Below are 13394 nucleotides of genomic sequence, written 5' to 3' on the forward strand. Positions count from 1 at the left end.
TGAATTGTTTTATCCAGCATAAAATGTGAAAGAGCTTTAAAAGATGTGTTCTACCCTCAGTCTGTGTTGGGGGTGCTTTTCCTAGAAGAAGAGACAAAGGGTGTAGCTGTAAAGTGGCTGAATTTTTAAGGAGCTGCTCTAGAATGAGGTGTTGGATTTGGATATGTTTGAGAAGAATCAACACGTAGTGTTACCAAAGTTTTTTTGTAGGTATTGACAGCACATAAGGCAGCAGACACACCTGCCTGAAAGTTAGGTGGGTCTATAATGATAGCTCAGCAAATGCTTTACTATATTAGAGGTAAACTACAGATAGACGCTAATCAACATTTGAATACAGTGTCTGCAGTTTTTTGATAATGAAGTGTATATTCTTTTTGATTTTTTAATTTTTAAAATTTTTCAATCTCATTTCTCTTCTAGGTTGAACCAAACACAAAGCTTTTTCCGGCAACTTTTGTACAACCTACAAGCACTAACCTGATTCAGTTTGAACTTGGTAAATTAAAGGTACAAAATATTTTCTATAAAGATGCTCTTTCAAAACTATTTACATGGTGTCGTAGTTTAGCCCTGATTGGGACGAGACCACACAGTCTCTCTCTCTCACTCCCCCCACCCTCCGAGAGAATAGGGAGAGATAATATAAGAAAAAGGCTTGAAGTTTGAGATAAGGACAGGGAGAAAATCCTTAAAGTTACCGTTATGGGCAAAACAGACTCCACTTGGGGAAAACTATTCACTTATTTCTAAAATCAAAGCAGGATAATGAGACAGAGAACAAGATAACCTCTCCCCCCCCCCCCCCCCCCCCCGCCCTTCCCGGGCTTAATATTATCTCTACTACCTTCCCCCCACCGAGTGGCACAGCGGGGGAGGGAATGGGGTTTACAGTCAGTTCATCACACCTTTCACACCGTTGGGGGAAGAATTCCTCCCCTGTTTCTGTGTGGGGTCCCTCCCACGGGCCACAGAAACTGCTCCAGCACGGGTCATGTCTTCCATGGGGTGCAGTCCCTCCAGAACAGCTGCCCCAGTGGGCCCTCCACAGGCCACAGCCTCCTTCAGGCATCCACCTGCCCTGCTGTGGGGTCCTCCACAGGCTGCAGGTGGATCTCTGCTCCTCCATGGATCTCCATGGGCTGCAGCGGGACAACCTGCTCCACCATGGTCATCACCACAGGCTGCAGGGGAATTCTGGCCAGGAGCCACATTATTCCTGCCCCTTTTTCTTCACTGACCTTGGTGTCTGCAGCCATTCCTCTCACAAGAAAAATTCTTCACAACAGACAGGCAGACGCCTCTCAGGTTCTCTTCACATCTCATCTCCTCTCCACTTCTTGCAGCTGGGCTGAGCCGAGTTGGGCCCAGTTGGCTGCCCGGCAAGAGGCCAGAGGGTGAGGCCTCCAAGGCCCACAAGGCTCACGCCTCCCCCTCTCTGCCCCCGCTCAGCTTCTTCACATCTTCTCTTTTTTTTTTTTTTCTGTTTCCCCTTCTTAAATGCGTTATCACAGAGGCGTTATCACAGAACATTCTGCTACCAATTGGCTTGGCTTTGGCCAGCAGCAGATCCGCCCCAGGCCCGGCCAAGTCCACTGAACAAAGGGGAACAATTTCTAGCAGTTTCCTACAGAAGCTACCACCGTAGCCCCCATGCCTCACTAAATAAAACCAGAACACATGGAAATTCCTGCTCAGTTGAATTTCTTTAGGAAGATTGAATCAATGGCATGCCTTTATTTGACTTCTACATTAATTTCTGTAGATGTAATTATTATATGAAGTTAATGATTCAACAAATCTAAACTGCATTTGTCAAAATAAACTAACATTATTTGAGGAGAACACCCTTAATGTTGGAGGTTTTTAAATGGAGTTTGTTTATTCCAATAATATGTATTTCTATGAGCTCTTTGCTGTCAATAAATTATACCTCCTTTTGGTATTATAGGTTTATTCATAATTAGGTGTTACAAAAAATAATTTTAATACACTTATTTCTTTCAGAATACCATGCCTTTATCAGCAGCAATTTTTAAAAGTGAAGAAAGAAATCCTGTTCCTCAGTGTCCTCCTCGCCTTGATGTGCAAACAATTACACCTGTTTTATGGAGCAGGATGCCAAATAGCTTTCTAAAAGTAGAAACTGAGCGTGTCAGTGAACGTCATGGCTGGGTTGTGCAGTGTTTGGAACCTCTGCAGATGATGGCACTGCATATCCCAGAGGAAAACAGGTACATTTGGAAGGAACTATAGTGACTTGATGTGGACAAAATGTAATGAAAGCTGATATCTGAGTATCGGTTAAACCTGCCTTGGAGAATATTTACACTAGACTTGTTTAGAATTTCTGATCTTGTCTGCTATACTATCATATTAGTGAAATTTAAGTAGATACAAGAGGCTGAATAAATTTAATGCCGTGTCATGATATTTGCCTACCTAAGAGAAAACGCAACTGATTTTATTTAAGTTATAAACTAATGTCTCTTAAATCTCTAGATCTTTAAACATAGAGATTTTCTCAGCTTGAAAAAAAACAAATATAAAGAACATGCAACTACTATTTTGATGATGTTTTTCTGTAATAAAAACATGTAATCTGTTCCTGTTTCATCTGCTTTGAATTTACATGAAAGAAGATTTTATGTTCTTACAGACAAGATCCTGCTTTCTTAGATTTTCATTAGGTTTTATCTTCAGAGTGGAGATAATAAAGATCTATCCAAACATCAAATATCATAACCAGTGACATATCAAACTATAAACAAAAGCATAGCAGAAAGATAATGTAACTGCTTTACTTTTATCATGTATTTTGCTACTTCTTTAATAATTTAATAACCAATGTTATTTATCATTAATAAAACTGAATTCAAGAGAAGAGTAAAAAGTAATGTTCTGTGTAAAATGAAACAGTGATCCTCAGTAAACTACAAAGGCACTGTATAGTGACAGTATTACAGCAGAGTTTCAGCATTCCAAATACATTTCTTTTAAAAACAAGCTCTAGTTTGCCATAGCTTCCAAAGAAGCTTCTCTGTCTTACATCTTTTGTTTTCTTTTTTATGCAGTACTAATTGTAAATAATATAATCAACTTATTATCACTGTTTACGGGGATCTAATGATGCATATACGATGAGGGTGATGAAACACTGGGACAGGTTGCCCAGAGGGGTGGTAGATGCCCCCTCCCTCGAAACATTCAAGGCCAAGTTGGACAGGGCTCTGAACAGCCTGATTTAGTTGAAGATGTCCCTGCTTATTGCCAAGGGCTGGACTAGATGATCTTTGGAGGTCCCTTCCAACCCAAACTATTCTATAATTTGGCAGTATCAACGTTAATATTAATGGCTTAAAGTAGGATGGACCAAAATGTGCAGAGATTATAAAAGTTACATTTTACAGAATTATTATTGATTAAATTGACTAGTGTTCTGTTTCTTTATTTCCTAACAGATGCGTTGATATTTTGGAACTATGTGAACAAGAAGATTTGATGAAGTTTCACTACCACACTTTAAAACTCTATAGCTCAGTTAGCGCTCTAGGCAACACTAGAGTTGCTTATGCACTTTGTAGCCATGTGGACATATCTCAGCTATTTTATACGATAGATAATCAATACTTACCTGGGCTCCTACGTTCTGGATTCTATGACTTGCTCATTAGTATTCATTTGGAGCATGCCAAGCAAGCCAAGCTCATGATGAACAATGAGTTTATCATTCCAGTTACAGATGAAACTCGAACTATTAAATTATATCCTGATGAAACAAAGAAGCATGGTTTACCTGGAGTAGGGCTTAGCACTTGTCTGAAACCAGGCTTTAATTTTTCTACTCCATGCTTTATTGTGACCAGTGAAGAACATCAAACATCCAGTCCAGAGATACCTCTTGATACACTTAAATCCAAGGCCATAAGTATGCTAACGGAGGCAGTACAGTGTAGTGGTACTCATATACGAGACCCTGTTGGCGGACAGGTTGCATTCCAGTTTGTTCCTGTTCTTAAACTGATAGCAACATTGCTCATAATGGGAGTTTTTGATGATGATGATGTGAAGCAGGTGTTACTCCTTATTGATCCCAATGTGTTTGGAGATCACAAGGAAGAAACAGAAGAGAGGACAGAGAAGGAAGAAGTTACACAAGTTGAAGAAAAAGCTGTAGAAGCTGGGGAAAAAGCAGTAAAACAAACGAAAGCTCCTGCAAAAGGCTTATTGCAGACAAGATTACCAGAATCTGTTAAGCTTCAGGTGACCTTTTAATATAAATATATTCCATGTGTTCTACTATTGATGAAAAGAAAGTAGTGCTTTTTGTCTGTTCTGTAGTTTGTAAGAATCCTGAAGATCTTCATTCCACTTTGTCTTATGACCTCACATTAATAACCAAATTTAGTGATGATGCAATTCTTTCTATGTATATTGTCACACACCAAATAGGTATGCAAATACTTACTTGCTTCATAGGTGTATTTTAGAAGAGGGAGGATTGGACCAGGCAATCTTTAAAACACCCGTCCAACCCAAACTATTCTATGATTTCTACATGTTTTGAGTGCATGGAGTGAAAAACTGTGAATGCAATATAGTATTATTGATCAGATAATAAAAGGGTATAAATTTGTCACCTTTACACTGTTAAAAGAAAAATATGGGGAAAAAAGTCCCATTATTTTTACAATCTACTGCAGTGTATAGTATCTACTGCAGTTCTTCTGCAGTTAGAGTTTGTTGAACTGTTGAACTTAAATCTGTTTTTTCTATTCTAGATGTGTCATTTACTCAATTATTTCTGTGACTGTGAGCTACAACATAGAGTGGAAGCAATTGTATCATTTGCAGACCGTTATGTATCAAAATTGCAATATAATCAGAAATACAGGTACAATGAACTCATGCAAGCCTTGAACATGTCTGCTGCTTTGACTGCCAAGAAGACTAAAGAATTTCGGTCTCCTCCTCAAGAACAGGTAATATTCAACAAATAGTTGAATCTAAAGATTAAAAAAAAAAAATCTTTTTTTAAGACAAAATAGAGTTCTGACTTCGAAACTGCCATTGAGCCTGCTAGAGAACCAAAACTGAATTTGAAATAAAATATATTAAGATGCCGTGGACTATTGAAAGTCGGAATGCCTATACGTGTACTTCAGAATTCAAGCTCTAAACCTAAGTTGACTTAAGATTTCTCAACAGTATAGAAAAATTGAACATTATTGCCCAGTGCTGAGGAACTGAGATTCATCCGGTTCTGCAAGATGACGATAATTTGATAATTTTTGTTGCTGAAAGTTAGCATGAACTTTGTGTTATGCTGACATCTGTATGTTGTAACTAGTCTTTTCTACCTCCAGGAAATAGCTTTATTATTAAGTGTAACTGTATTTTGATGTTAATCATACTTCAAGTTTTCAAAGTACCCTTGCTTTAGTATTTCCTTTAAGCTGTATTAGAAATCTATGTTTTATGTTAACTTGATTATAAATTTGCTTATAAACTGGTAAAGCATGGCTTTATATTAGAATATGTCTTAGACTATCAGTGTTTTAACTACTTTTTAATTCCCTTAAAGATTAATATGTTGCTGAATTTTCAACTGGGAGAGGATTGTCCCTGTCCAGAGGAGATTCGGGATGAGTTATATGAATTTCATGATGATCTTCTAATTCACTGTGGTGAGTGGCAAGGTTTTGTTGCATTTTTTGTTTGTCTTTTTGACAAACAAAATACTAGCATTAGGGGTTTTTTTGTTAAATATGTTACTGTCTACATGGTGACTTTCCTGACAGACTGGTGCATATTACAAAAATATGGGAAGCTTGTATATGATTTTAAGTTTCATTGTTATATATCTATTAAATATTATCTGGTATTATTCTGTTTATGTATCAATTTTAGACTTAACTAGAAAAAAAAATTATCCAAACAAGTAGGTTGGATTACCTTAAAAGTTTTATATAAGCATGTGTATCTGTACAAGAAGGTGAAAGGTATTGAAAGGACATTATTGCTGTGAAGTTGAGCAGTAGAAAAATTAATAAAAAACACTAGATGAGGTATGTTGCTGCTGCTTTAGCTTAGTTTCCTGGTGTGTACATAACTGTGATCATCGATCATTATAAAACACTGCTGCTCTGCAGATTGCAGCTTTAGTTGCCCGAGTCATTGTGTTTGAATTTCCTTGAGGTATCCTCAAGAGTGAGCTCTATCAGACACTCTGTGCAATTTATATGGGTTGAGGAATCACATCTTACGTGTGATGACAAAAATCTTTTGATAGTCTATTGAGGTCTTAGTCTAATCAAGACAATAATGGAATTATTAGTCCATTTACAATGATACTAACATTTATAGTCTGAGTCATCCAGTTATTACTGCGCCTTCCCAATAATTATACAGTTTAAACTGATACACACAAGCTTTTTCATATCTACCTACTTGGTAGATATATTAATAGTCACTCTTCCAATGCATTTCTTGGTCCTATGGTTGATGGCACCCATCTTGTTCAAGAAGGGGACATGGTCATTACAGTGAATTGACAATATCTCAAGTTCTTCCCCAGGAAAAGCCAGTAATGTTAATAGTTTCCCCCTGCTCCTCCTCCTTCTGTTTGCTTGAGGTCACTTTTAAATGTTTACTAATACAATCTGCTCATTCTTTCTTCACTGGTTATTGCTAAAATCAGGTTTACCTGGAATTCATGGAATTGCATTCCTTTACTGACCTGTAATTAACTGTTTGTAGCCATGGTGCCTCCCATACCATTCTGTACTTGTATTGTTAAGGCTTCTGCTATCATCTTGTGTAGTTTTTTCTGAGTTATTTTTATTAGAATCTCCATCAGCCATCAAGCTGTGATTTTGTGATAAGCCAATTAACATTTTTGAACTACCTCAGGCTTAGCCTCAGCCAAAGATGAGTAGGTCAGTGGGTATCTAGGTTGTGTTTCATCAGCTTATTTCTGAGGATATTTTATAAGACAGTATTAGAAGTCCTTAAAATCAAGATTTGTATCTGTAAGGTTAGCTACATTATAGGTGGAAATTTAGTTGGTTTAACATAATTTGGTTTTGGCAATCCAATGTTGATTGTTATTCAAACTTGCTTCTAAGTGCTTACCAAAAACTGTTTCTTTCATTCCAGCATTTCTCTTCCAAGCATTATGTGTATAGTTAATATCCTCATAGATACTTCTCTTTTTCCCCATTTTTATTAAGATAGATACCATCATCTCCGTTGTTCAGTCACTTAGCACTTGATCTGACCTCTGGTTTTCAAAGATAATGCCTATTTGGCACCAGAGAGTTGTCTGAGACTCCAGGATAAAGATTATAGAAGACTCCCAACTTACTTGGAAATTTCTTAAATCTGCAATATATTTATTTTACATTTAAATCTTGTTGCTGGTGTTATTATTGAGGTAGCTTAGCTCCTGAACGCTCTTCACCTTTTCATGAGGTGAATCAGCCCTATTGATTGTGAGCTTTTTAGGTTTTTAGGGGTATATTTTTACTATTGTTTACTACTATGTACTATGTATATTACAAATGTGTATGTTGAATGAGAGAGAGAATTTAAGATAGAGGAAGCACAGTCTCATAATTAAAATAGTTTCATGATCCTCTAGATTCTAAACAAAACCATATTCATGACTTTGTACAGATTTATAACAGGTGGTTGCTGTGGATAAATGCTCCTCATTATCTGTGTCCTGACTTAGTTCTGAAAATTAGTACTAAGCAATCACAGCTGCAGATAAAATGAATAGGAGTTGTGCTTTGAATATTTAATCAGCTTTTTAATACTAAGTATACTTTGTGGTCTAAGTGGAAAAATATGTATGCAATCAAGTAATTAAAGACTGCTTCATAATGAATACACGCAAATAGTCTGAATTAAAGTTACTCAGGCAGTCTTAATCCTAGTATGTCCTAACTGTGAGTGGTTAATTTTGCCAGCAAAATAGTAGTCCTCTATCATAATTTTTGTGTGTGACTTCTTGGTTATAAACAAAACAAACACATTTGTAACAGATTTTATTGCATACTGTCAAATTGACACTTATCTGGATTGGAACCATCTGTTCCAGTGCACAGACCTCTGCCACTTAAATTAAGTGATTAGCCAGTAGCAACATGAGATGGTCAGCTTCTGAATGGGGAGGCTATGGTGACAGCTTCTGCAAGAGGCTGCTAGACATTTCCCCTTTGTCCAGTGGACCCAGCTGGGACTAGGGTGAACCCGTTGCTGGCCAGGGCTAATCTCATTGGCAACGGCAATAAAGTCTCTGTGATAATGTATTTGAGAAGAGGAAAAGTGGGGAAAAAAAAAAAAGAAGAGTGAAGAAGCAGAAGTGAGGGGCAGAGAGCGGGAGGTGTGGGCCTTGCAGGCCTCACTCTCTGGCCTCCCGCCAGGCAGCTGACTGGGCCCAACTCGGCCCAGCCCCAAGAAGTGAAGAGAGGAGATGTGAAGACAACCTGATAGGCATCTGCCTGAGCCTGATTGTGAAGAATTTCTTGTGACAGGAACGGCTGCAGACACCAAGGTCAGTGAAGAAGGAGGGGGAGGAGTGATGCTGCTCCTGGCCGAGATTCCCCTGCAGCCAGTGGTGCAGCCTATGGATGCCCACAAAGGAGCAGAGATAGGAGCAGCCTATGGAGGACCCCACGCTGGGGAAGGTGGATGCCCAAAGGAGGCTGTAGCCTGCGGAGAGCCCGCGCTGGGGCAGCTGTTCCAGAAGGACTGCACCCCGTGGAAAAGGACCACACACTGGAGCAGTTCATGAAAGACAGTAGCCCATAGGAGTGACCCCATGTTGGATCAGGGAGGAATGTGAGGAGTTCTTCCCCTGAGAAGGAAGGAGCAGCAGAAAGTGACACGTGATGAACTGACTGCAAGCCCCATTCCCTATTCCTCCCTGTGCCATTTGAGGGGCAGGGGAAGGAGGTAGAGATAATCTAAATTAAGTTAAACCTGGGAAGAGGGAGGGGTGGAGGGAAGGGTTTTTTGTTGTTGTTGTTCTCTTCCTCATTATCCTGCTTTAGTTTTTTTTAATAATAATAAACAAATAGTTTTCCCCAAGTTGAGTCTGTTTTGCCCTTAACAGTAACTTTAATGCTCTCTCCCTGTCCTTATCTCAAACTTTGAACCTTTTTGTTCTATTATCTCTCCCTCATTCCCTTGGAGGGTGGGGCTAGTGAATAAGAGACTGTGTAAGTTGGTCCCGAGCAGGGCTAAACTACAACAGGATTGCAACTCTAAAAGAATGTAGAATAATGAAAGATATGGAGCAGTGAATCAGACCCCGTCTGGAGCAGTTACGGATCCCATCTCCTCCAGTCCAACACTGTCTTAACTCATCATCCCAGTGCATTTCTTCTTGTCTGTCCATTTCAGCTTCTCAAGAGTTCTCCTCGCAGTGTCTCACTTCCAGGGCCTAGCTTTTTTTTTTGAAGGCCAGATAGTTTATTGTGTTCTTTAACCTCTGTGTCTGCTTTCTTTCCTCTCCTTATTGGCTACATTTCCTGTTCTTACTCTTTCCAGATTCTGACTGTAGCTTTCCTTCATTCTTAGCTTTCCATTTTACTCAATCAATCTCACATTTCCCATTCCTTAAATTCCATAATTTCCAGTTTCAATTTCTAGTTCTTTCATTCTCTCCTACTGCTTCTGAGTTTTTTTCTTCCTAGTCACTCTTAGTCATAACTTTAACTCCTTCCACTTGGTAGCTGCCAGTGGCAAAGTTTCTCCAATCTCATACCACATTTCAATTCTTTTTTCCTTTCTTAGTTTCTTCTTTTAACAGCCTCTGCTGTTTATTCTTTTCCCACTGCTCCAGCTTGTTTCTCTTTAGTATTCTGTCTGGAATTTTTTTCCTTTCCCAATTTCACTTTGACCAGCAGCAAAAGCTTACATTTCAGGTAGGCACAATTAGCACTGGTCTGAAGGGAACCTATTTAGATGTTCTGTGCTTCTGCACATAACACATGTGGTATCTGATAATCATTAAGAGGCATGAAAGATTTTAAAATGCTTTGAATGGTTGTGAAACAATGTAGTGAACTGAACTGTATTAAATTACCTCATAAAATGGCATCCCATCTCATTGTATACATTTTAATTAAAAACATGTATCGCTGATATAATCTCTGAATGTCTGCATTTTTACGGCTTTAAATTCAGTTAATATGTTTGTTTATGACTACTAAGTATCTTGACTGGAAAATTGTACTGTACTATGAGATACAGTCACACGTTTCTTTCTTTAGCTTACATTCTGCAACATGAAACAAAGATTCTCATATTTAATCAAATATAACTCTAAGTCAAAATTAGCCATAGCAGAATCTTAAAAAAAAAAAATCACATCTTTGGTCATAATACTGAAAAAATAATACTGTAAATCTGGATATAAGAAGAGTGTGTACTGAAATAAACATAATTTTAGAGGTGCTACTGCAGCTAACTTGTTAAAGCTGCTGGCCTTACTACATTTTTTTTCCTGTACGAAATTTGCTGGTTTAAAAAAATTCCTGTAGATATTTTGATATTGTTTAAATATTGGAAGAGTTAATCTTCAAAGGTCAAGTTTTGTTTCTAACCAATTCTATTATCTGCTAAGGTATTCCACTAGAAGAGGAGGAAGAGGAAGAGGAAGATTCCTCCTTGACTGGCAAACTCCGTTCATTAATGTACAAAATCAAAGGTCCACCAAAAGCAGAAAAAGTAGAACCTAAGGAGGAGGAAGAGAAATCTCCTAGTAAGTTTTCTTTCCACATAATACTTCTGTGAATCAAGTATCAAAGGTGTACACAGTCAGCAAGAGTGTATTTTCTAGTAAAACTTTATAGCGGACTGAAGAACGAGACTACCTGTTTAAGTTCCTTCTGCCTCTTAGAACAATTATCCTACATACTGAACATCTTAAGTGCATTGTTAAACAAGAAGTTAAAACAGATTGAAGATTTTGGATCCAGTTCATTAACTCTGGGGTTGAAAATTTGCATATTCTTTACAAAGAAAAGTAAAAAGTTAATTATGGCACAATAATCTAGATTGGAGCATTCCAACAAGTTTCCATTTACATGGGGTTTTTTTTTAATGCAAAAACTTTCTTCTTTCCAGCTTAACTCTGTTTGATTTTTCTTTGCTGCATGAGAAGCTGTATGCATCTCAGTACCAAGATATATGTGACAAAATGACTTTACAGTTCTTATTTTTTTTTTAAATGATAGCTTATTTCATTCGATGGTGAGCATATACATTCATTCCAAACTAACAACTTGTTCTGATTTATCTCAAGCATCACATACGTGCACATATATATCCATACCATATCCTTTCTGACTATATCCTTTCTGAATTTAAAGAAATATTCAATCTATTTGACTAATTAAACAGAAATAACATCTTTATTTTCACAAGTACAGATTCTGTGTTAATAAATGCTTGAGTTAACACAATTTTCTAGAATTTAGTATTGCTGGTTTTTGTTCTGCTCTTTGTTTCTATGTATCTTTAACATGTGTCTCTGAAATTAGGCAACAGAGAGAAATACTGTCTAGATATCATCAATTTGCCTGAAAAGTTTCCTCTATAGTTTATAGATCTCATTGCCCTTTATGGTGAGCTTTCATGTTGCTTAAATATACATAAGAACAGCCACCATTTAGCAGCATTTTTTTAAATGTTTCTTTCTGCAGCAGAATATTATAGAGGAGGGACACTGGGATATCCCTGTGTTTGCTGAGCAACGTTAAGCTATTAACATTTCTTACTAATATAAATATTTAATTCAAAACACTTGAAAAGTCTGTGTATATGTTTTGAAACTAATGAGATGAGAGACCTAAGAACAATGTATATGGGAGAATGTATATTACATCACTGAAAACAGTGCTAGGCATTCCACCTAGCACAGCTGAATAAGCACAACACGAGAACTGAGAGCAGCTAGAGAATGGAGAGTAGCTGTTGAACAGTATAATAATTTATTTAAAGTTAATTAGTTTAATAATGTTTAAGAGTAAGCCAATAGATAGTCTTTATTCCTCTGTTTTCAGATCTGTAATGCCCTGTGGCAGTGATTCTTAAAACCACAGAATGGCTGAGTCTGGAAGGGACCTCTGGAGGGCATGTGGTCCAAACCCCCTGCTCAAGCAGGGCCATCTAGAACAGGTTTCCCAGGACCATGCCCAGATGGCTTTTGATTATCTCCAAGGATGCAAACTCCACAACCTCCTTGGTCAGTGTATGCCAGGGCTCTGAAAAGAGCCTGAATCTATTTTCTTTACACTCTCCCTTCAGGTATTTATATACATTGATGAGACTGCCCTTGAGCCTTCTCTTCTCCAGGCCAGACAGTCCAAACTCTTGGTTGATTCTGAGCAGACCGTTTGATGAGTTTTCTTCTTAAAAAGGCTTGACGCTACATGTTGCAAGGCATTATGGAGGATGGTTGGGCTTGATTCATGTGTTGTGTGTATCACCTGATAACATGTATATCCATTTTGAACATTGTATTAAGAGAAAGCTGTGCAAAGCTTGACAGAGGTTAATGAATGAAAGTTTTTACTCTTGAATTAAAGTTAGTTCTTGTAAGAAACATAAATGTAGTTGAATCAAGGTTATCTTACACACAGAGGAATGATGGATAAACTTAGCACTGTAATTCATAGTTTTTGTAATACAAAAAGATGGGAAGTTTGTCTTTTCTGTAGAAGAGTAAATTCAAATGACATTTGTTGTTATTTTATACACAAATTCCATATGCTTGCCATATTTCATAGCTGTCTCCTTATTACTTTACCATGCCTAATGGCATAAAACAAGCAGAAAAGGAGACTAAGACTTTGTTTCAGCAAGTTTTCTTCGTATTCCTACAATCAGATTCAGAAGCATTATCCAGCAAATATTTGAACACTTGCAGGGTATCATATGTTTTGTTATATAACTTTATAAAGAGGAAAGAAAATAATTAATTTTTTTTCAGCATTCAATCAATTTTAACTTGCACTGCCAGAGCAGCATAGTAAGTGCTATACTGTATAGGAACCATTTTTGATTCTCTGAAATGCTGGATTTTCAGATAAACCAAGCATGCTCATAACCACTAGAGGGATGTCATATATAGAAGATGGTTATTTCTTCATAATATTTTGAAGAGTATTATTTAGTTGGTTAACCAGTTTAAGTAGTGATGCACGTGCATTCAGTATATTGATAACTGCATGCAGTCATGTTGGCAATGGAAAGCTGTAAATAGACTATTGCATGTATTACTAGTGTCTCAAAGATACACTACTTTTAATTAAAGGAAACACTGAAATAACAAATATTACAGATACTTTCCTGTAATGTTTGTTACAGAGGTTTGTTCA

General features: G+C 37.4%; 1 protein-coding gene across 1 annotated transcript in view; it reads left to right on the forward strand.

The window, feature by feature from the left end:
* RYR3 (ryanodine receptor 3) overlaps positions 1–13394 on the forward strand; it is a 254587-nt gene that overhangs the window by 121594 nt on the left and 119599 nt on the right. The window contains exons 33-38 of the mRNA XM_086750198.1: positions 424–510; positions 2008–2234; positions 3462–4263; positions 4782–4982; positions 5585–5687; positions 10637–10774. Of these exons, the coding sequence (XP_086606324.1) occupies positions 424–510; positions 2008–2234; positions 3462–4263; positions 4782–4982; positions 5585–5687; positions 10637–10774 (1558 nt within the window). The remainder of the gene's footprint in view (positions 1–423; positions 511–2007; positions 2235–3461; positions 4264–4781; positions 4983–5584; positions 5688–10636; positions 10775–13394) is intronic.

This window comes from Chlamydotis macqueenii, chromosome 5, assembly GCF_036417535.1.
Source record: "Chlamydotis macqueenii isolate bChlMac1 chromosome 5, bChlMac1.mat, whole genome shotgun sequence".
Lineage (NCBI taxonomy): Eukaryota > Metazoa > Chordata > Aves > Otidiformes > Otididae > Chlamydotis > Chlamydotis macqueenii.